The sequence below is a fragment of the Chlamydotis macqueenii genome, chromosome 29 (genome assembly GCF_036417535.1).
Source record: "Chlamydotis macqueenii isolate bChlMac1 chromosome 29, bChlMac1.mat, whole genome shotgun sequence".
In the NCBI taxonomy this organism is placed as follows: domain Eukaryota; kingdom Metazoa; phylum Chordata; class Aves; order Otidiformes; family Otididae; genus Chlamydotis; species Chlamydotis macqueenii.
Genome location: NC_141584.1, coordinates 1,321,924 through 1,341,478, shown reverse-complemented (window position 1 = coordinate 1,341,478; position 19,555 = coordinate 1,321,924). Strand labels below are relative to the sequence as shown.

Here is a 19,555-nt window from a genome sequence, read left to right as displayed (position 1 = left end):
GGCTGGATGTGAGGAGGGATGCTTTCCCTGTGAGGGTGGTCAAGCGTTGGAACAGGATGTGCAGGCTCCGTCCTTCAGCTTTTCAAGACCAAAGCCCCAAGCAACCTGCTGTGATCTCATAGCTGTCTGTGATTCAAGCAGGAGATGGAACTAGAGACCTCCAGAAGTCCCTTCCAACTTGAATTATCCTGTGACAGCTCTTCTGGCCATAGTAGGAACGTTACGGCTTGTGCTCTCACATCTCAACCCATCTATTGTCGATAGCATGTCCCACCTGCTGGCAGCAGCTCACGTGTCCTCCTCCCACCCACCTCCTTGACCATCAGGGTGTCCAGCTCCTGCCTTTCTCAGCGTGTGCCTCTCGGCAAGCTCCGAGCGTGATACCATCTGTTCCACATCGCTCGTCTGTGCTGCCGACGTGTTCGCCGGTGAATCGGCCCCAGGGAGCTGAGCGTTGCCTGGCCTTGGCAGGCAGGCTGGGAGCTGAGGTCACCGCTTGCTGGGTGGAAGGATTTACTGGCGCGGCCGCTCCTGGCGTGTTTTCGGAGCCTTTTGGAAAGGCAGGAATCCACCTTCCCCTGCAGACCCACCTACTCCGGTGGTACCGCTGCTTTGCTGAGCCTGGAGACAGCTCTCTGGCCATCCTGTCCAGGAAGGGGACGGCGCAGCTGCTGTCACAGAGCTTTAAAACATACTGGTCTTCCCTCTCCAGCCCAGTCCAACCTCAGTGTTTCCTACCCCAGGACTGGAGCTCCTGGGTGAGCTCTGCGCTGTTATTAATAAGAGTTTGTGCACCCCGTAACCCTTCCCTGGACGCAGACACTGCTCTTTGGCCTCTCGTTACGTGGCAGGACACACGGACCGACCTGCCGTGACGTTCCACTGCCCTTCCTCAAGGGCAGGCATCAGAGCAGGGTCTGTCCCCGTGCCATCAGAGCTGCGTTAGGCTTGGAGGGGGCAAGCACGTAGATTTGGACGTGATGGTTGGACATGAATTCATCTGGAGGTGTTGCTTCATCTCACCCACCTTCAGATGTCTTCACCTGAGCATCACATGAAGTTGACAGAGGGGAACAGCTTCTCGGGGGGGTGAGTCGTCTGGCTGTTTTGGAGATGAACCTTATCTGCTCTGCCCAGGGGTTTCACGCGTGGTTTTTTGCTTGTGTAACTGCTGCGGAGCCCGTGGAAAGTTGCCCTCCCAGGTCTGTTCGGCTGTCTTTGCTGTCAGCGGCTCTGTGCAAGCTGCTAGCTCCAGATCAATATTTCCTTTTCCTGACTGGCTCGATGAGAAAATCGCAAGTGCCTGGGCCAGGTTAAGAAACTGCTGTTTCTCTTTCAGCAGCAGCCGCTGAGCTTAAGTAAACCTGGCTGATCGCTGTGCTCAGGCTGGCTCTGAAGAGCTTTGAGATGAGGTGCAATCGCCTTTTTTGTGCCTCGATAGTCAAAGATCTGGATTTATCTGAAAGGTTTGGAGAGGAAAAGCCACCTGCAGCGCCCCATGAGCCACCCAAAGCCCAGCTTTGCTGGGGAACCCTCTGGCCCTGGCCCTTTGGCAGGGGCCATGTGGGTGGTAGGGGCCGGCGGAGGTGCCAGGGCAGGACCCGCAGCGGTGGGACCGCGAGCCCTTCCCGGCTCACTTTGACCCCGAGCAAGCCCATGCTTTAACCTTTAGAGCACAGGATGCTCGGGTGGCCCCAAACCCACCCCGAGGGTTTAGCAAGAGCCGGTTTTTGGTGCAGGCGCAGGGCACCCAGGGTGGGCTCTGGACCGGTGGCCGAGGAGGTCGTGCCGTAACGGGGGGTTACAGCCTCTGATGCCAACGTGCCCAGCGGCTCAGAGCGGCGCCCAGAGCGTGCCAGACGCTTTTGTTCCTTCTCCTGGCCTTTAGGAAAACACGGTTTTGCCGGCTATTATTTCTTTATCTGGACACAAACCCTCTGGGTGTTTGAAAGGGAAATAAACAGTTTCCAGTCACTCAGGTGGTGACATTTGCAAACCGCCGTGAACTTACACGGCCCCTGAGCTGCTCTAATGAAAACGGCGAAGAGGAGTGGGTCGCGGGCGACGTGTACTGATGGGCTTTCGTGTGATTGCCGCGTTGCAGTCGCTGTGAAGAGATATTAAAAAGGCAGAGGTCCAGAGAAACTCCCGTATGAGCTGGGCTGCGCCGTGCTTCTCGGGGAACAGTGAGGAACCCCCCAGGTTTTCCCCGTGCCTACAAATCCCATTGGAGAGGCTTGAAGCTGGAGGTGCAGGTTTGGCACCCGGTGACAAGGGAGGCGGCGAAGCCACCGAGTTATTGCGTTTGCTGCCGGAGTCAGGAGAGGGCGCGCGGCGCGGGGCCGCGGCGAGGGGTTGGTACAGAAACGTTGAGTCAATGCCAAGGCTGTTCCGAAAGCTGAATTCAGAGCTGCTCCGGCTCCTTCCCCAGCCCATTGTTGTGGTTTTACAATCACATTTTCCTGTTTTTCAAACAAATGTTTTTCTCTCCCCTGGGGCTGTACGCAAGCCCCGCAAGCGCAGCTGGGGAAGGCGGCCGCAGCCCTGGAGCGAACCCACCCACCGGCATCGCCCCTGCCCTCTAATCGCCGCCCGCTTTGCGCAACGCTATCAACAGCGGGAGGATGAAACAGCCGGGCAGAAGCGTGATTATTTTTTATTTTTTAATTGTGTTTTTTTTAAGTCGATGGTTCCTCTTTACTGCGCTGTGGTTTCACGCCCAGCAGCAGGGCGGCGAAGGTATTTTTGTAGGTCTTATTCAAGGAGTGTCTATTTAAAACAAACTGCTGGGCTGCCGAGCAAACATCATTGTTCGGTTAAAAGCCCAGGCGGGGGACGGGGCGCATGGGGAAATGGTTTGGCTGGTGGCAGCCACCACCACTTTGTTTTCTGGTCGGTGCTGTGAGGTCTCTGAGGGTCCTCGGATCTTGAGCTGAACCCGTAGGGAGGGTGGACCCACCGCGGCGCAGGCAGAGGCGGTGCGAGACACGGGCCTGTGGAGGAGAAAAAATATTTGTTATACAAGTTCCTGTATGCAGAGTGTCCGCAGGCTGCCAGCGCTCTGCATTTAAATAGGAACAGTTTTACATTTACTGAATGGAAGTCGAGGAGTTGAAAGGCCGCGCTCTGCCGAGCTGCGCCCAAGCAGGATGCAATGGGGCCAAAACTGTGCCGGGAGCGGGCTAACGCTCGCCTAGTGTGCCCAGGGCCTGCTGGGCCCCTGGTCTGGCGCCGCTTCCTTCATTTGTACAGCTGAGACCTCAAAACATGAACCGCAACCCCTTCGGTGCCCAGCGCGCGGCCAGAAGCCCCCATCGATCGCCCGCCGCTCGGTGCCTGTTCACCCCACGCGCCGCTCAGCGCCTCCCGCCCAGCCCAGCCGAGCGTTGCTCAACGCAGGGTGTGAGTTGCTGTTCTCGTATCGTACGTCAGCAAATACAAAAAAAAAAAAAAGGCATCAAGCACTCTTGTGCCCAAGTCAGCAACTCGCCCGCCACCCACCCGCTTGCTGGGACAGCCGGTCCCGCTGCCGCTGGCAGGCTCAGCAGGTTGGCCGCAAACCTTCCCGAGTGTCCCAAATTCCACCCCCAGCGGAGAAGAAATTGGGGAAAAAAACCACCAAACCAAAACCAAGAAAAAAAAGGGAGGAAGTCTGTGATAGAAAGGTAGGGGGTAGGAGGAGAGCTTTAATCGCTGCTTGTCACCAAGGCGTCCCTGCTGCGCCTGCTGCTGCGGGCTGCTCTGGCCAGGCTGTTTGCAGCGGGACGCCGGGTAGCACAGGGCTCGCCAGTGCCACCAGCATGAGGCTGGAGTTGAGGTGAGCAGGAAGAAGGTTTTTCGATAGGATCTGAGGAAACGGAGCCGGTTTCCCTGCCAGTCACAGCTCCAAACCTGCGCCACGCTGCCTCGGGTGCTGCGTTAGCTGCGGCCCCCGCTCTGGCGTGGTGGGGCTCGCGTGGATGCGGGGAGCAGGGGCAGCTTCATCTCCGCCGCCGTGCACGCCGGTGGGGCGGGTAACGGCCCTGCCTTGGTTTGCAGGTGGCAGACAGGAGCACGCTTGGGTGCTGCGTGCCGCAGCTTCAGCGGGAGATCCGCAGCTGCCGAGTGAGAGCACGCAGTGATTTTCCTGCATCTCGTCACGAGGCGAAAGCATCCTACTGCCAGCCTGCGAGCTCCTGCCGCAGCCCAGGGAGGCCAGAACACATCCAAAACAAGCACCGTGCCCTTTCCCCCTGGAAACCAGGAGAAACCTTCATTTTTATCTTTTTGTTTTTTCATCCTTTGTGAGCTGGGAGGTGCAGACCAGGCACAGCCCTAGCCCAACTGTAATGAGAGCAGAACTTTGTGGCTGCAGGACAGGCAGGCGGAAGGAGCTACGTTTTTGGGATGGAAAGCGCGTGGATGGAGGGAGGAGGACACAGATCCGCACAAAGCTGGGGAGAGGATGCTGGGCTGTCCCCGAGGCTGTGAGTCCTGCCCCAGCAGATCTGTGCGCTCCCCTCTCGTGCTCACGCAGCCCTTGTTTCGCTTAGGTAATTATGGAGCCACGGGGACGTGGGGAATGCTGGCTGCTGTGTCCCTAATTTTACCCGGTTCTTCCCCATGATCAGCGGGATCCCCACGCTTGCACACAGCCCTCCCAATGCCGGCAGCAGCCGGGCATTCGACTGGTTGCGGCCGCACACCACCGTGGAGATACCGGGAAGCGTTCTGTTCCCAGGGCTCCGGTTAGGACAGCCCCGTGCCAGGAGAAAGCTGGCTGCAGCCCAGGTTCCCAGCGCGGCTCCCTAAACCAGGGCGGGCCGGGGAGCTGAGCACACGTTGGAGGATGCTCTCCTCCGGGGAGCATTGCTCTCCTCTGATCGAAACCGCGGTCGCTCCTCACCTGCCGCCACCACCACCTACGTGGCCTCTTGCTGTTCCAGATGTTCCTGCGTGCAGAGGAGCTACAGGTGTGGGAAGGGGAGCGTGGCAGCCCTGAGCTTGGGCGGGCGAGAGCTGGTGGCTGGGGGTCTCCAAGGTGCCCCCAGATGGGGGACGGAGGCTGGGAGAGCTGCTGAGAACAGGACTGCCCCTGTTCCCCATGCATGGGTCTTCCCGGGGAGTGTGCCCGGCCCCGTGGCTCCTGCCATTTGGGGGGCCAGGAGTGCACCCCCAGCCCTGGGGACATTCCCAGGCTTGTCCTCACGTTTTCCAGCTCTCTGGCTTGCTGCGTGCCTTGGCAGTGTGCTGTGATGGGTGGGAACTATAAAAGCACACCCAGCTGCTCGGCAAAGACTTTGGTTGGGAACGGCCACCGTTGCCCACCCTCCTTCCCCCTTCCAGGCAGACCAGGACCTCCTTCTGGCTCTCCTCCGCCCCGAGCATCGGGGCCGGGCCCACGGTGGGATGGAGGAAGCCTCCCCACTTGCCATGAGCTGGGTGCCGGGGGGCTCGGACGAGCCTGGGCAGCCTTGAGCGCCTTTGTCTCCTTTGTTGGCAGTCTGAGGGTTGCACAATGTGTGGGGGTGAAGCGCATTCATCTCCGCCGATGAAAATAGCACGTTTCTTTCACAACCGGCAGCGAGTTCTGCACATGTCCCGGCCGCAGCAGAGCCCCAGCCTTGCTGGCGATGGTCTGTAATGGAGGAGAGACTCGAGAAAGGGAAGCGGTGCCTTGCGTTCCAGGCTAAAAATACTGGCTGGGCTTCCAAAATAACCTTGGCTGAATGATCTCCATTGACCCCATGCTCCAAGGCTGCCGGCTGGTTCAATTCCCCAGTAACTTCAGTCTGAGCTTTGGTCATCTGGATGGAGGAAGGTCTGGGTGGGCTCTCTTTGCTGTTTGGAGGTGGGCTTTGCTCTTCATGTGCAGGTAATTTCTGGATGGGGTTGTAGCAGGAGAAGCCAAGCTGCTGCTGCTCCTTCTTTTTCAAAACGCGAACATGAAAAAAATTCACAAATTTCAAAGCTGAATACAAAGACCAGAAAACCTCTGGTTTTCCAGCCTGCCCCAAAACTGACCTGTTCTTTGAGCTGGATGCCCCGGGGCAGATTCCCATGGGTTATCTGGAATGGGGAGCGATCTGCAGGAACGAAGGTGCTGGCTGAGCCCCCAGCCTGCCCTTCCCCGTGCGTCTGAGCCTTTCGGAAGGACGGATTTAGAGCACCGAGCAGGGGAAAGAGCTAGTTGGGGAGGATGGAACCCTTTTCCCTGCTGCTGCCCAACATAAACCATAGAGACCGGTCCCCACCAATCGCACCTTCGGCCCCACTGAGTAATATGCAAATTGCTGCAGAGCGGAGCCGGCTGGGGAGTTATTGGCTGTTCGCAGAACGAGCTGTTAGTCATAAAAACGTTGCCATGGTGTTGTTTGGGCTCTGGGAGCATTTTAACGTCCCACCTCACGAGGCTGGTTGAGGTGAGGGCAGGGTGGGCTCAAAGTGCAGACCCACCGGCCGGGCGAGTCCTCGCAGTGCTGAGGTGTCTGTGGGTCCACTTGGTGCCCACCAGTGGGGTCAAGGCCACTCACCCACCCCACATTCCTGCTTTGCCATTGCTCGAGCAGCCAGAGAGGCTTTGCACCTCATTGCATCCCTCTTGTCGCCACCTTGCTTTGCGGTGTGGTCCTCCCACCAAAGCACAGCCGTTCCCGGCGGGGCTCTGAGCAGCCCCCAGCCACGCGCTGGCTTCTTCGCCGGTTTGGGAAATGGCCAGCGCTTTTGCAGCTCACGAAATCAAGGACGTCAACGCTCGTTCCCCTGCCAGTCGGCTTCCTCCACTGATCCCGACGCTGAGGTTTCCCTATTCTCTCCCCTGGCTTCAGTTTGGGATTCATTTACAACTGTCTTAAATGACTAGCACTTCTCTTCTGGAGTTACTTTCCAAACCTGAGAGGCGTTAAGCATAACCTCCGTAATTATGAGTTAGTAAGAAAGCCTTTGTCCCCTCTGTCTTCGCTATCAGGTGCTGTTTGAGGGTCATGCATCTCCTCAGAGGAGCTTTTGCCAAGCATTTCCAAGATGAAACTGTGAATCAATGAGGTTTCGAGCGTTTAGAAATGAAAGGAAAGGCCAGCCCAGAAGAAAACTGGCGTAAATGAAAGGGAAAGAGAAAGCCCCAAAGGTGAGATGCACCATGAGCGGTTGCAGTTTGAGCCTCCCAGCTTCAGAGAGCGCCAAAAATAACCGCCTGGTAACCGGGGCTTACACTGTGTGCCAGCCCGTGGGCACGCATGCATGCCTGATATGTAACTTCCCATATTCTGTTCTGGTACCGTCAGAGCGAGCAAAATAGCTCAGCAAAAACACAGCCACTGCCCACCCACGTTTCGGTGTTTATCTCGCTGCATCTGCACCCATTGACCTCCGGAGATGCAGGATGCTGCAGCTGACAGCAGCTCCTCCAGGTCTCCTCGTGCTGGGACGAGGCAGGGCTCTGCTCTGGGTCTGAAGTGACTTCTTCTGTGGAAAAGAGAAGTGCAGTTCAGTGGTCAGAGAATCCCCCAAGCTTTGGATTTCCTGGAAATGCAGCTGTCCTCTTGCCGAGGAGCTGCGGCCAAATAACCGCTGTCGCAGGCTGCTCACCCTGTGGTCCGTAAGGAAATCTCGGGGGATATCGCCCTGCCTTGGAAGGGGATTTGAAGCCCCTCAGCACCACCTCTTTTGCTCTGAATTTGGCTCATTTTCCCTCTTTGAGGTGCTAGGTCTCTGCCATGCACTGCACGGGGATGCTCCCGCTGTCCTGCCCTCAGCTCGTCCCCTCCTCACCCCGTTGCGTCTGGCTGCAACGGGAACTGCCCCGTCCCGGCCCCGATACCCCCGGGAGGGTCTGTGGGCAAGCTCCCGCAGCAGGGTGACGGGAGAGCCTCGACAGCAGACCGCGTCACTGGGAAACGCGCAGGAGAAAGGTGTGTCTTAAGCCTGCAATTTTGTTCCATTTAGGAGTTTTACTCGGGGCTATGCGGAAGTGCCTATCTCCAGTTAGGTTTGCAAAGCTCCCTCAGGTTAGGGCCTTCTGCCAGCGTGTTTGCTGCGCCTTTTCTCAGCAGGCTTGGACGTTCACCCGGGATGGAGGGGACTCAGGGTGAAGTTTGGCTTCCAGCAATACGGACTTGAACCATATTCCCACTTGCCCTGGGTCTTTCTGACCACTTGGCTGAGGGATTGCCGGAGCGAGCTGCTGACAGCTCCTCCCGTTGAAGCAGGTCTGTATTTATTTGGTATGAGACAACGTGGCTCCCTCCTCCTGGAGGTCAGGGTGCTCCCATGGGTGAGCAACCTGAGTTTTGGGTCTTGCTGTAACGGTTACTGCGTTTGCAGTACAGCTGCTGAGATGGTCAGGGTCGAGAGCAAGGGGGCTACATGGAGAGGTGAGGGGAGCTGCTCTATTTTAGGGTGGGGAAGGGGAGATGAAGGAGAGATCTTGCCCACCTGTGGGCAAGTACAAGACAACAAAAGGCATCTGGGACGGTCTGCGGTTGGATGGTACAGGCTGGAGAAGATGTTTTGCAGAGAGGTGGAAGGTCTCCATCCTTGGAGATGAGCCTCCTGAGGGACGCAAAGCCACCACGCCCCTGCTGTGGTGGTGGGGAGGGTGATGCTCTGAGAAGGCGGCTGCACTGGGGCCCCCAGAAGTCCCTTCCCACCAGCACTCCACACTTGCCTGTCCCAGGGTGGCTGTAGGACCGGTGTTTCTAAAAGAAAACGTCACCCAGTTGCAATGGGACATAGTCACAGGAGGTACTGAAGGGTGACCAGAGTGTCAAAAACCTGGGATGCTACGTGCTGGATGTTGGAAAGACAACCTAAATATTAATGTGGACTTTAGAGCACCTGAAAACAGTGCTCTGAAAAGGCATATTTGGCTTAGCTTCAATTAAAGAGCTGCAATGTTCCTTAAATTTAAGGCAGATCGTGACGGGTGTAATAATCTGGATTAACAGAACTTAATTTTCAAAGAGAATGCACTGAAGACTACTGTAAATAGCAGTAGAGAAGGCTGGCAAGCTTCACGGCTCCTTCCTGCTTGCACATCCCACATCTTTCTGGAGCCACCCTTACTTTTCCCAGCCGGATGCACCAAATCCAAACGATGCGACCACTTGAAAGGAGCTGTCGTTGGTGACCGAGCCCCAAGGACCCGGGCAGGAAACAGCAACAATCTGCCAAAGTCAGCCCTGTGTTTTCGGCTCTGCGTCCTCTGCGCTGCCGTGCTGCTCTCGCTGCAGACTTTGCTGGATTTCAGATTTTGTGAGTAAATTTGTGGTGGAAGAGCCTTTTCCAAAACTTAACTGAGTGAGGGTCCAGCTGCAATTCCTCGTTTTTCCTCTTTAAAAGTGCTTGTGAATCGCATCGACTCTCTCTAGCAAAGAGCAGCGTCCTGCCCAAGCCGGTGGGTTTGGGAAGCGAGGTAAAGCGCTGCAGGAACTGCAGAGCTTCTTACCGAAGAGCTCTTGCTGCAAGAGGCGAGTTTCTTAAGTTCCTGCATGTAACCAGCCTGACCCTTACGTTTTCTGTCTCTGGGATTTATAAGCTGTAGCGAAGCTTCTCTTGCGGGTCACCGATCTCAGTGGGATGGGTTTGGTAGGACCGAGCACGGCACCGTTGGAGAGGAGGAGCCGTTGAACCCGCAGCGGTTAAATTCAGCCAGCGCCTTGCTATGTGACTTTTCTGTGACGTTAAAAAAATAAGATGTTGAGATAGAACTGAAATAGTCTCCGTTTGAAGCAAGCACGTAAACCAAGGATGGCATGCAAGCAAAGCACGCCTCAGACCCCGCAAAGGCAGCGGCGCCGGCAGTCAAAGCTCCCACCCGTGAACGCTTTTAGGTGTTTCGCTGGTGGGTCGTACGTCCCAGCGGGCTGTACTGGTGGCACAGACGACGCTTTCCCCTTTGCCCCGTGCCCGTGTGCGCGTCGGGCGCCGCAGCAGAAGCGCTGGAAGGCCGCGGGTGGCGGGATGGCCCCACGGAGCATCCGCAGCGACGGGACGAGCGGCTGGGCCTGGATCACGGGGGTCTCGGGGGGGATTTTCCAGCCCAGCCGTGCGGCGGGGCTCCGCACACGCCGACCAGGCTGCAGAGGGGCCTTGTTTTGGCTCCAGCAGGTGAATCCCCGCTCTGCCCAGGAGCGCAGATCTCAGCTTGGTCCAAGTGCTTGGACCCCCAGGCCCGGGGGGGTCTTTGAGCCCGAGCCCAGGCTGGTCCCGGGTGCACGCCCCCCCCCCCCCCCCCCGCGTTGCCCCACGCGTGCACCCCGGCTCCCAGGTGCGGGGCTCCGTTCCGCCCCCACCTCGGCGGCCCCGGGGAAGGGGCGATGCCGGCGGCGGGCGCGGTTCGGCCCGGCCCAGCCCGGGGCGTGGAGCGGGGGGGGCGGTGGCGGCGGCGCCATTGGCCGCGGCCGCGGGGCGGTGCCGCCCGCAGACACCGCGCCGTGGGCCGGGCCGGGCCGGGCCGCTCCTCCCCGCCCGGTTCCGGTGGCGGCGGCGGCGGCGCAGGTGGAGCCGAGCCGCCAGCGGAGCCCCCGGCCTCGCCGCCCAGCCCATGGCGGCCCGCGCCCCGCCGCCGCCGCCTCCTCCTTCTCAGCCCGCGGACGGACCGGCCTCGCCTTTGTCCCCGCCGGCGGCCTCAGCCCGGCTCCCGCCCGAGGTAGGCACCGGGGCGGCGGCGGCCGGGACGTTTCCACCGCGGGCGGACGCGGGTCTGTCTCCCTCGGGGGGGCGGGAAGAGGCCTCCCGAGAGCTGAGCCCCCCATCCCCGGGCCGAGCCCCCATCCCCGCCAGGGTAGGAGGCCTCCCGAGAGCCGAGCCCCCCATCCCCATGGAGGAGAGGCCTCCCCCGGACCGAGCCCCCCATCCGCAGCGGGGTACGAGGCCTCCCCAGCGCCGACACCCCGTCCCCGGGCAGGAGAGGGCCCCCCCGGGCCAGGCCTGGCCCCATTTCCCTCACACACCCAGGAGGGAGATGCCTCCCCCCGGGCAGCCCTGGCCAAGCCCCCTGAAGGGCTCTGCTTGCCCCCCTGCTCCCCCAAGCCCCCCGGGGCCGATGGGCTCCTGTGAAGGGGTGCCCTGCCGCTGGGCCCTGTGCTGTGTGGGGTTAACAAGCCCCCTCGCAGCGGGGAGCTGGCTGGTCCGGATCAGGGGGGGTCTCGCTCCCGGGGGTGTTGGAGCCCTGCTGCCCCTGCCTCGGGGTCCGCAGCCTCCAGCCAGGGCTGGGCTGGGCGTGGTGGGGCTCCCCATATCGATGGAGGGGTGCTGGCTGTGCTGTCGCCCCCGGTACTGGTTTTTGTAGCAGGAGCTGGTGTGTGGCGTGCCAGGCTCCGGGCGAGGGAGCATCCGACAGCCCGGCACACGGATGGCCCCGGCCGCAGCGGAGAGCCCGGGCTGGTGCTGGTGCCTGGGGAAGCATCGGGTGGTGGTGGCTGCAAGAGCAGCTGATCCACTGCGGGAGGAGAGGGTGTCCCACGCGAAGTGTGCGCGTGGCTGTGGGTGTAAGCCCGGAGCCGAGGGAGAGACTTCAGGCTCGTGCGTCCCTAACTTGTCAGATTGAACGACGTCTGCAGACCCGTGGCCGCCTTTGAGAGCAGATATTTAGATGTGGTAAACCCGAGCCTGTTGTTTGCTGGAATTTGTTCTAATCCTGTCTCCTTTCCCTTCTGAAGGCCAGCTGGTGCTTGCAGGAAGCGAGGCTTTAAGGGCAGAGGAGCGACGGCACTGACGGCTCTGCTGGGTTGCGTCCTCCTTGTGCGTGTTTACTGAAACGGCATCTCTCTCTAAATACTTGCTGAGAAAGGATGTGAGCAGCTGCGCTGGGAAAAGAGCTGTTGATACCCTGAGTAGCCCGGATCTGTCTGGAGGCTGAGCATACGAGCCAATGCAGCCCACAGATCAGTGAGTCGTCCAAGATTTGCCCTTTGCTGGCAATCCCAGTGCTCCCAAAAAGCAGATCTTCCCACACCTTTTTCCATGGTAAAGGTATTATCCGGGGTTTGGGCACGTTACAAGGCTCTGCTGAGTAACAGGACGGCGGGAGGCTCCTGCCGAGGCGGTGTTGAGATGTGCTGGACTGGGCTGGGTGCGCGGGAGAGACGAGATGTCGCTTGTCGTGGGGGAGGAAGGGAAGCAAATGGCCCGAGGGTTTGAACGGTGCAGCCGTTTTTGCCCAGCTGGGTGATTGGTACGTGATTTCTGCCCTGCGTTTGTTCTAGCAGACGGTCAAAGCAACGCGCTCTGGGAGGACGGGGAGGGTGAGCCCCGCTCTCTGAGAGTCCGGATGCGATACCTCTGACCAGATGTTTGCAGAGCATTTGCAGCCTGGAAATCACAGTCTTTCTCAGGAGATCTCCAGCGCTTCCTGGTTTGCAGCGAGGATCGGAGGATTTCAGCACTTCCTACTCGGCTGCCTGATGTGAGCAGGAAGTGGGAGCGTGAAAATGGCAGCAAAGTGCTTGCAGCGAGGCTGGAAGCTCAGCAGGCGTACGTGCGTGGGATGGTAATGAGGTCAGACCTGTCCTGAACAGGGTCCTTGCACCTTTTGGAAGTGTTGTTTGGGAACGGACATGCCACGACGTTAGGGCCGGTCTGTGCGAACGCGTATCTCGTCCCGGGACAGCGTGGCAGGAGCATGGAGGTGAGCGTGGACGGGTGCGCGTGTGTCTTTCCCTGCAGGTTATTAATCAGCTTGGTTGCATCCTGCTGGGACTCAGATAGGAACCTCCCCAGGGCAGGGAGAGGTTTGTGCTTTGGGGTGGTGCTGGGTGCTGTCCAGTGCAGTTCTGGTCTGGCAGAGGTGTTTCGATGCGACGCAGTGTTACATCTGGGCTAGCAAAGTGATAAACTTCGTGTCCTCGTGATTGTGGGTCTGGATTTGTGCTGTGCCTCTGGCAGAGACGGGGAATTCGGGCCCATGATGGCTGGAGCGTGCGTGTCACGACTCTGGGCCTGGTTTCTGTGTTCGCGTGTCGCTGGGCTGTGGACTGGAGTAGAGACCCGGGTTGTATCTGGCGTTGGGAACGGAGGCGGGTTGCTTCACGGCTTTGGAGGCAGGTGGCTCTAGGGATGTGAGTGGCAGCACCCGTGGCTTTGGGATACGTGGTCTCAGCCGAGCAGTTCTCCCACCGTGGGACACTGGGATAGAAACAACTCTTGGGAGGCTGAAAGTTCATCCTGCAAAGCCCTGACCGTTTAGAAGCTGTTGAAAGAAAAATGAGGTTTCAAAATGTCAATAATAAAGAGACATTGTGTATCTGGAGTCTCTGTGGCTCAGATTTTCAGGCTTTTTCCTGTTCAAATAATGGGGCGCAATGGTATACGTGCTTTTTTATGAGAGTCGGAGAGATCCTGCAATCATGTATTTAGCAGCTGGGACCTTGGGGAGGGGAAAAAACAAACAAGTGTGTTGGCAGTGCTCCGAAACAAGCCGGCTCCTTCTGCCTCGTTGCCTGACTCTCGCAGGGGAGGTGTACGAATCTCCTCTTCGATCTCTGGTTCAAACATCAAGACCTTGGTTTTTCCTGATATAATTTAATTACCTTTTGATCTCCCTCCAGCCCCGTAGCCGCTCTCTGCTGCAGAGCGACGGGGCAGCACGGGGCGGGTGGGTGAGTCAGTCCTGCGCGCTGCTGCGTCCTCCCGGTGTCTGTGCCTCGTTACCTCGCTATGCTCCCCGAAGGCAGGAACGCCTCCTTCCCCGCTTCAGGCTTTGCCGGCTTCTTACTAGCAGCTTCTCTGCTGGCTTTTGTGTCGTTGGTAAAATGGGGGAGATGACAGACGGCCGGAGAAGCGTGTCCTGGCCTTGCTGAGTTTGAACAGTCCGGTTGCAGCTGGGTGGGCTCCTGTCAGACTTGAGCAGCCCTCTGTGACCGAGGCTTTGAGAGCCCCGCACGGTTCAGCTCCCGGCTGGCACGGCTGGTCTCTCGCCTGCCGCTCTGACTGCCCTAAAAATACTGCAGAACCCCCTGCGGCCTCGCTGAACGGCTGTGGTGTTGTCCTACCTCTGCTGGTCCGCTAACGTTTCTGGTCACCCCGCTCCCACCTCTGTGCACGTGTACCGGCTGCTCTGCTGAACTGCCTTCCCCGAGGGGCAGGGCTGGGCCTGGAGTATGTTAGGGACAGCGTTTTCCCTCAGAGAAGGTCCGAGTTGGTACGTTTGCTGTCTGATGTGATGGTGCCATGAAGTTTTCAAGGGGGCGTACAGAGTCCAGGAAGCGTGCAGGCGCTGGTGCGGCGCGGTGTGCGTTGCTAATGCTGTTAATGTGAACTTCTTAGCAGAAAAACTTGGGTTTTTCTCAGCAAAGCCGAGCCTAAGAAGTTTAGGAGAGCAGTGCTGTCCTGCAGAATGTAGGCAAAGGATTTGTTTTCTTTCTCTGCTTTGGAAAGCTCCATCTTCCCTTGAAACTGTCTTCCAGATATAGCAGCAGTTGCTAACGCTGAATGAATGCGTGCTGAATTTAGGCAGCTCTGAGGCTGCTGTGTGTTGTGCAGGATTCAGTTGTTGGGTTTGAGTTTAGTCAGAGCAAGCGAAGCTGGTATGCTTGGGTGGCATTGTCCCAGTTGCCAAACTATAAATAGCAAAGGGAGCCCAAGCGCTTGTCGCACTGACTTTGGAAATTTCCCGGACTCACCTTGGAGGAGGAGTTCGCGCCAAGGCACATCAGTCCCTGGCAGAGCGGGGCCGACGGCGGTGAGCGCTCGGCATGAGGCAGAGGTACCGGTGAGCGAGCCGCTGAGGGGGCGGAGTGGCTGTGAGTGGGTCTGTGTCACCGGGGTCCCTGTTGGGCAGTATCTGAGGATGCTGAGGAAAGAGCCTTGAGTCAGTGCTGTGCTGTCACCCAGAGAGGTCTTCAGCAAGGGGGGAATGTCCTAAAGTGAGGGTTCCCACACAGGTTCTGACCCCGAGGAGGGGCTGGAGCAAGATAGCAGCTATCTGTTACGCTCCGACACCCTAGCACATCCATCGCTCCTGTCTGTTTGTCTTCCCTCATCCTAAAAGTTCAGTCTGTCCGCGTTCAAGACTGCCTGTGGTGGGTGGTGCTCTCTTGACAATGCAGGAATTACGAAGGTGTCTCTGAGGCTGCAGTCTTGCTCGGTGGCTGACCGGCCTGCTTCTTGCACCTCAGCACAGTAACGAACCACATCGCCCGCTCGCAGGCGGCTACGCTGGGCTTCGTCCCGTGAGGTGTTTGTATCCAGGAGTAGGAACGTGTGCCAGCAGGAGAATTAGCTGGTCCACGGGGTTGCATTGCACAGTTGGATCAAAATACTGCTCACATCAGTGCAAAACAAACACTGCCGCTGCTCTGGCACGCGGTCACGCTCGCCTCGCGGCCTCTCTGTGCTGCGGCAAATGATGGCGTGTCGGAGGGACGGAGGCTCTGCACCGGACAGGTGGGTGCTAGGGGTGGGGAACAGGAGGGAGGAGATACAGTGGTTAGGGGAAGAGCTGGAAACCGAGAGTATCTCACGCTGGCCTCCAGAAAAGGCTCATTTCTCTTGATGGAGAAATTTTAAAAATATGCAGTGTCCCTGTCAGCGGTGCCTGCCTGGAGCACCCTCCCAGCGTTTACCGGGTGAGTGGGACAGCAGCGGGAGTCGCTGGTGGCTGTACGTGGCTCCTAGCTTTTGGCACTGTTAGCCGATCGCTCTCCTGGGCTGTTTGTGCATCGCTTAGGATCAAAAAAGCTCTGCTGGTCTACTGCAGCTATCCTAAAGTAATACCTCAAAGCCAAGACCCAAACCTCTGGTTGTTTTAGAAATGTTTCAGTTGATGTTGTGAGGGACGAAATAAGCAGGTAGGGCTTCCCGGTGCATTCGGGCTTCTTGACGAGATTGCTCTCACCAGTACTGGTTCGTGGGGTCCTGTTGGGTGATCCTGGACTTTTTGTCCATCTGCTTTCCCGCCTCCCTCTCCTACTTTGCCTCTGTCATTCCCTTTCTCCCCTTCCCTTTTACTTGAGTACACCCAGTCCTCCTGCAGCTCCCCCTTGGCAAGGAACGTGTTGGGCGTTTATAGACGTAACATAGGAAGGTGTCCTCATTGGGTTTGTGTTCCAGTTGTAGCTGGAAGGGTATCAGCGTGTCGCTTGGGTCATCTGGGTCTCCGAAGGAGAGCAGCGTGTCCGAGGAGCACGTGGAGCGTCCTGCGCTCCGGAAGGTGGGTGGGAGCTCAGCTCTGTGGAGAGCGGGAGCGGGGCGCTGCGGCAGCCTCCGGGAGGAGTGGGCTCCCTGATGCTGCGGGAAGGAGTCGGGAGGTGGGGCTGGGAGCCGTTCTCCGGGGGATGTTCTCGAGCCTCCGTGGAAGGAGAATCTCTTACGCAAGGGAGGGGAAAACAGCGTTGGTGCTGAGGCTGCTTTTTCAAAAGCCGCTGTTGTGTAAGAGCAAAGCCTTGGGCAGCACAGAAAATGTGGAGAACGTCACTTCCTAGCAGGCGCCCAAGACAAAGCGAGAATTGCTCTCTGAATTTCTTTCTTTATGCATATCCTAAACTTCAAGGGTTATGTAAATTCTCCAGATTTGCTCATGGCTTGATGCACTTCTGTGGCAGAGGATATGTTTCCATACCTAGCCCAGGGGTACAACTGCGGAGTGAAAATAGTCTCTCCTGTTCCTGCCATAGACTCTTTTCTTCATCTGCCTGCCTTCAGCAACACTTAAGAGGCCGGTGAAAGCGCCTGCGTTCCCGTGTTATCCTCTCCTGGCTGCAGGGTGGGAATACTCACAGCAGAGAGGCTGTCTGAGGTGGGAGTGTGCTCCTGCGCCCTCCCTCCCCTTGACAGCCCAGAGCAGAAGGGAGGCACCGTTCTCCTGTCTCCCTTGCCTTGCTCAGACTCAGGTTTTGTCACCTCCTTTCCGCCATCCGCGTTGGCTTACTCTTGGTCCTCTGGCCTCGCTGTCCTTGTCCCAGGGCTGAGGCAGGGATTGGCACGTGGCTCCTTGCTGTCCCAGGGATGCCGAGGATGAAGGGCTGACTATTTCTGCAGATGCTACAGAGCTCCTGGATGCAGGAGCCTCTGCTTCTCTTGGGGCTCATCTCCTGGCTTCTGCTGAGCTCAGGATCGTGCCTGTGTCCTTTTCCGTTTTCCAAGACGGCGCCAACCCTCGCTGCAGCAGTGGAGGGGTCCCCAGGCGAGGGTGCGGAGGTGCTGGTGGGCAGACTCGCAGTGTGGTCCATATGCCTTCAGAATTACTTCCACAGAGACCGCGTTTGAGAGCGGATGCAGTTCTCCGTGGCTCAGGGACACATCAAAGCCTGACGAAACTCCCAGGCACACCTCGTGTGCCTTCGTGGCCTTGCTGCTCCCCTCTGTGCTGGGGCTGAGACAGGCTGGATGCTCCCCGCCCTTGGTGGTGGCACTTCTGTCCCCACAGCGCAGCTGCAGAACGGAGCTGCCGCCAGCCCGAGGTGGTCGTGTCCCAGAAGAGGGGTTTCCCGTGCTGGGGGACAGTCACCGACGCAGGGCCGGGGTGGCTGGGTTTTGTCTGGGTGCCTGCAGCCATGTGGCTGTCACCTGCCGCCGTGGGGCGGGCACAGAGGACAGCAGCGCTGGCTCACGCCGCTGCAATAATGGAACTGCAGCGTTAAGCAAATCTGTGGCTTGTGATCTTTATTCAGAGTGCTCAGCCCCTTTGAAACAGAGGTTTAACACAGGCGGTCTGACGAGGCCTTAATAAGCGGTTGCTGTCTGGATGATGACTGAAATTGGAGGTGCCGTGTTCCCTCGGGTGCCCCGTGTAAGTTCTGGAGGATGTTTTTGTAACAGACTGAGCTGGTGGGTTTGGGGAATTCAGTTATTTAGCACTGTAGACTCTATCAGTCTCCGCTGATGACTTACTGCTCTTCCAAAACCAGTAGCAAAAATATTTGTAGTTGAGTAAGCTGGCAGGATATACTGGCATCACGAGTACTCAGATACGCGTGCTGCCGAGGTGGGCGCACGACGAGCTAGCAGAGAGCTGCTGCAGGGACCGCTGTCAGGTGGCGAGTTTGATTTCCAGAAACCGTAGCTTGTATGTTTGTTTTCCCAGTATCTAAGTGTTGAGATCAGATACGCTCCAAGTGCTGCCGTTTAAATTTCCCTACGTTCATCTTAATGTTGGTTGCTAACCGAGACCAGCTCTTTCCTAAACACATCTGGTGGCCAGGCACGGTCACAGCCCTTCCTCTGAGGGCGTGCTGCGCTGGAGAGCTGCGAGGGTCCGCCTGGGGTTAAAAAGCAAAGGCGAGGTTTGGGGTTTGCGGGTGCTCTGGCTGGTCGCTTCGGTCGTGTCTGCTCTCGTTGAGGCTCGGCTCGGTCGCAGCGGGATCTCCGGCAGCCCTGCTCTGCGAAGGTGCCTGGGAAGGCTGGACCGGCGGCAACGTGCTCTGCGCGCCGTGGGCTGCGTGGCGGAGGCGCGGGCAGCACGGGAGGCGGTTTGCAGGGGTTTTGCCGGTTCCCAGGCGGGGAGAAGCAGTGGCCACGCTGGGCTGGTGCCCGTCGGGGTCTGACTGTGCAGTTCTGGGTGGGCTCAGCTGGTCCTGGGGATGCTCAGGGCATTGCGGGGCCGGCGCTGTGCCTGGGGATGATCCGCTTGGTATCACGCTGCCGCAAACGCAGAGGCAGTGGCTTAGATTTTGAGGAGTGAACTGGCCAAGTGATGTGGAGATGGCCTCGGGGATTCGTCTCAGCGTTTCCTTTGCCTCAAAAGCATGTGCAGCGGCTCTACCTTCTGTTACCCAAACCTCTCTTGGTGAGGTGAGAGTTGTTGTGCAGAGTTTCCTCTTTATATCCTCTTATGTCACGCTGCCCCGCCGATGAGTGCGCTCAAAATAGCTGCCAATCCCAGTAGGTTTCACTTCAAGGTCTCTATTCTTAGCTCGCTGGTTAGCTGAGCAAGCTGCGTTACTCAGTAGTCATGAGTTCAAGAACTGGAGGGTGAAGACTGGCAAACTCATGCCATGCAGGAGTTGTGTTGGCGTTTCATGGCAGCTTTGAAGGGACGGCTTGGGCAGAGCCCTGCCCAGCAGCCTCAGACGTGCGTGCTCAAAGAGAGAGCCACATGGAAGCGAGCATGAAGTAAGAGCTGCCGGAGCTGGGACGGACCCTGGGGGAGGCAGACGGCTGAGGAGACGGGATGACTCAGTACGCCAGAGTCTGTTCAGCGGCGTACTGCATCTGACCCATCTACGAGCGGCCTTATCGGGCGCCTCTCGCTGCCGCACTGATGAGCAGATACGTGCACGGCAGGAGCGAAGCAGAAGTGAATGTGGGATGTGGAGCGGTGGCTTCCCAGGAGCGGAACTAGCTGGATGCTCTCAAGAGTCTTGCGCTGAGGCCGAAGATACCTACCACGCTGGTGATGTTCAGCCCATCCTGTAAGTGCCTTTCCCAGCCCTGGGGGATTTTTTCCTTCCCTGCGCAGCTGTGAATCCTCGCCAGTCGGGTAGTCTGGCTAAAGCTGTGCATGGGAGCGTCCTTCTGTCCGTGGAGAGTGGCTCACACATGGGGCTGCGCTGGAGCTCTGTGTCTGGTGGGGGCAGCCACCGCCGGGACAGGTGAAGGGCTTTGAGGTTTTGATCGCCGTACGCAGGATCCCAGCCCG

The 19,555-nt window shown here is 58.4% G+C and overlaps 1 protein-coding gene and 1 long non-coding RNA gene across 6 annotated transcripts in view; one reads left to right on the top strand and one right to left on the bottom strand.

The window, feature by feature from the left end:
* The window catches only part of HDAC7 (histone deacetylase 7), an 87,448-nt gene that overhangs the window by 22,862 nt on the left and 45,031 nt on the right, over positions 1 to 19,555 (top strand). The window contains exon 1 of one of the 5 annotated variants that reach the window (XM_086768784.1): positions 10,516 to 10,627. The exons of 3 other annotated variants lie outside the window; for them this stretch is intronic. Coding sequence is in view for 1 of the 2 variants with exons in the window: in XM_086768783.1 (XP_086624909.1) it covers positions 19,313 to 19,328 (16 nt within the window). In the remaining variant the exon portion in view is untranslated. Of the gene's footprint in view, positions 1 to 10,515; positions 10,628 to 18,896; positions 19,329 to 19,555 lie in introns of those variants that run through there. One more of the 5 variants, XM_086768783.1, reaches the window with a different exon arrangement.
* On the bottom strand, positions 2,641 to 5,976 carry LOC147597051 (uncharacterized). The gene is made up of 2 exons (XR_015261275.1): positions 4,886 to 5,976; positions 2,641 to 2,993 (listed from the first exon to the last, which is right to left on the bottom strand). It is a non-coding gene; the product is annotated as an uncharacterized LOC147597051 (long non-coding RNA).